This window comes from Musa acuminata, chromosome BXJ1-1 (genome assembly GCF_036884655.1).
Source record: "Musa acuminata AAA Group cultivar baxijiao chromosome BXJ1-1, Cavendish_Baxijiao_AAA, whole genome shotgun sequence".
Lineage (NCBI taxonomy): Eukaryota > Viridiplantae > Streptophyta > Magnoliopsida > Zingiberales > Musaceae > Musa > Musa acuminata.
In genome coordinates, this window is record NC_088327.1 from 142,607 (window position 1) to 146,071 (window position 3,465).

A 3,465-nucleotide genomic window follows, 5' to 3' on the forward strand; every position below is an offset into this window, starting at 1 on the left:
ATGTGGAGGTTGGGGGAGGGCCATTCCTTCCTTCTCTTAAAATGGGCGCCGGTCGTGACTTCTTCTGCAGTATGAATCCACGGGAAGAGCCAAGGGCAGCCTGGGTCTTGCACCACGGCACCTTTGGCTTCGTCTTCTTCATCTCTCCTCGTAAATGGTGAATGATGTCATGATACATACCGCATACAATATGTTATGCGATACTGCAAGCTCGATCAAGCCCCAGTCGGTACTAAAACCAAGTAACCAGGTGATCAGTCTTCTTTTTCTCCTTTGGTCCTACCTAAACATCCCAACTTCTTACGGTGTATCAATGTGCGTGCATCATCCATCGTTTCTGCATCTGTCGATGAGCAAGACTTTGTTTAGAACAATATAGTCATCGAACTTAGCTAATCTATGATATCCAATGTCTGTTGCACCTTCATTCCGTCTGCTTGGGTCACACGAACCACTCTGCACAAGGTCGGAGAAGAGCCCGCACCGTTCACACCGAAAGTCAAACCTTTGACCGCAAGTCAAACTGGCCGACGTTTCCCTTGACCGGTAGCTGGCGGCAAGAAAATGGGATTTAACCGCGAACAGGCCACGTTGGCCACACCATCCGCGGGGCCCGTCGCCTGATCGTTTAATTTATGTACGACGATGCGATGATGTGTCCAACTGTCGAGCAACAATTCCCACGGCAAAAATAATATATCTTTTTTCGATAAATAAAAATATTATTTAAAAAAGGTGTTCATAAACCTTTTATTATCCTTTGATTAATATCACCGAGGCCTTCTAACCCGAAAAGCATACTTCCTTCGTGTCGCCTTTGTTTACGCGCTTGATGATTGGATAACTGAAATGGGGCCCATCAAAATCGAACCAGATCGAGCGGCGATGCCACAGAACACCCTAACCCCCTGAATTCTTGCCCAAAACCCTAATCGCGTCGCCGTCCATCCGAAGCGCCCTACCATCTCCCATCGGATCAGCTCCCGCTGAGGATGAGGAATTTGTGGAGGAATCTCTCGCTGCGAAGCCTCCCTTGGATCGCTTCCCGCGGCCCCAGCGTTAGCCCTCCCAACCTCCTGGTGAAGGTTCCGGAACCCAAAAACCCTTCCTTTCTCCTTCCGTTTGTCGGCAGGATTCGCTCTCCGTCGTACCTTGCAATCCGCTGGTTCTCGCCGGATCCGGCCGATTCGGATGAGATCAAAGCAGAGTTGGAGTCCCTCGACCTCTCGTTCGACCGGGAGACCATGGATTTGGTGCTTCGGGATCTCAAGTGCGTGCATTCCGCTTCGGAGGATGGACGCGTCAAGCTGAATTCAGAATCCTACAATCGAATGCTTCAAACCCTTGGAAACAATGGGCGGTCAGAGGAATTCTGGCGTGTTGTTGGGACCATGAGAAAGAAAGGCTTTGGGATCTCTAAAGCCACCTACTTGTCCGTCTCAAAGAGTTTTCGCGAGGAGAAAATGGAGAAAGATGTCAATTTGTTGAACGAAGCCTACTCTCTGAGCACTGGTCGAAACGAGGCTGAAACGGCGTGTCGGGAAATTTGCAAGATCTTGAGGGAAGAGGAACCAGGTGAAATCCTTCAAAAGAAGCTGGATGATATCGATGACAGCTTGTTATCCGACTCGGTCGGTGTGGTCTTGGAGTTGACTAGCCAGCACCCTGAGAAAGCTTTGCTGTTGATGGAGCAGGTAGAAAAGAGGTCGTCCTTGAAGATTGATGGCGGTGTTTATAATGCTATGGCCAGGATTTTGGGTCGAAAAGATTGCATCAATGAGTTTCAGGATCTCCTTCGGAAGATGAGAGATCAGGGTCATGAATTGGAGTTCAAAACATATATCAAAGTGTCACACTGGTTTCACCAGCGAAAGATGATTGCAGAAGTGGCAGATTTGTATGAGTTTGCGATGAGTGGTACAGTGAAGCCTGCACCTCAGGATTTCTTGTTCCTCTTGAAGAAGATAGTTTTGAGTAAAGATCTAGATTTGGATTTGATTACCCGGGTTGTCCGCATTTTTGTGGAAGATGGAAATTCCATCAAGAGATCGGTTTTTGGTGGAGTTCTTAAATCCTTGAGGAGCGTTGGTAGATTGGGGGAGTGTGATAAGGTCTTAACGGCCATGGAACAGGGAGGATTTGCGGCTGATAGTTCTGTACATGATCGGGTAGTCATCGGACTTTGTGATGCTGGGAGGTCGGATGGAGCCTTCAAATACTTGGACCATATTGAAAATGAAGGCTATAGTTTGGATGTGAAGACATGGACATATTTGGTCAAAAAACATTCGGTGGCTGGCGAACTAGAACAAGCATTGTCTTGCTTCAAGGTGATGACAGAAAGAAGGGGTGGTGAAAATGTTGGTTGTGCCTTTGAGGAGCTGATGAAAGGATTTTGCCAGAAGGACAAAATAAAAGATGCACACAAGGTTCTAAATGAGATGGTAACTAAAAGAAATGTACAGCCTTGGCACAGCACCTACAAGTTTCTAATTGAAATGTTCATAAATCAAGGGTACCTTAAGGAATCTTTTAGTCTTCTGGAACCGATGAAAAGTCATGGTTTTCCTCCGTATATTGACCCGTATATAAGTTATATGTCAAAGTCGGGGACCGTGGATGATGCAATGGGTTTTCTGAAGGCTATGACGGTGAAGGAGTTTCCTTCTAGAACGGTGTTCATGCGCGTTTTTGAAACACTACTCAAAGCAGGCAGGCATGACGTGGCGCATGGTATACTTTCTAAATCTCCAGGATCCGTCCGTAATCATGCTGATGTCTTGGATCTGTTCTACTCAATGAAACCAGACGATGCTTCTGCAGTCATTGCTTAGACCATCCACGGAATTCAAAAATTGTTGTGCTTCCTACAACAGCTATCCATCTTTTGATTTATGCAGTAAAACTTACTTGAGGATGATAAATTGGCCACGAATAATGCCAATATTTATAACCAGTTCCTCTGAAGACTTCAATTTCATAGACTCGGTATCAATTTGAGAATTATTGGCTAACGGAAGAATCACCTTCCTGAACTGACACTCAACCTATTATTTTGCAGAAGAGATGATTGCCGATGCTGATATTCAGGCTGCTATCCTCACAAGTTATGAACTGTTTGTTTTAATTAGCTGATTTTTGAAGTTTGAGCACCCTCTTCTTTCACATATTGGTTAGGTTATAATGGTAAATTGACATCTTATCATATTTAAACTGCATTTGATGGGCCTATGTGCCATGCGTATTTAGTTGATTTTTTTATTTTTATTTTTGTATATGCATGTGCACTTGTATCTATCTTCATGCCCGGTCCTGTGAGCCGAAGCTTATTACAATGACCAAAAAATGGCGTAAACACCAGAGCGTCGCCTCGGTCCATAAACTAGGTAGGATCCAATATTCAATCCTGTTCTTAGTTCTGATTTTATGTCTGGGTTCATTGATCTCTGGTGATGCCCGATGCCT

General features: G+C 45.2%; 1 protein-coding gene across 1 annotated transcript; it reads left to right on the top strand.

Moving 5' to 3' along the window:
* The first annotated feature begins 793 nt into the window (after window positions 1–793).
* Window positions 794–3,248, top strand: LOC135639348 (pentatricopeptide repeat-containing protein At3g02490, mitochondrial-like). Its single transcript, XM_065153317.1, has 2 exons — window positions 794–2,988; window positions 3,062–3,248. The coding sequence occupies exon 1, from the start codon at window positions 993–995 to the stop codon at window positions 2,832–2,834; it is 1,842 nt and encodes a 613-aa protein (XP_065009389.1). The 5' UTR covers window positions 794–992; the 3' UTR covers window positions 2,835–2,988; window positions 3,062–3,248.
* Window positions 3,249–3,465: the final 217 nt, after the last annotated feature.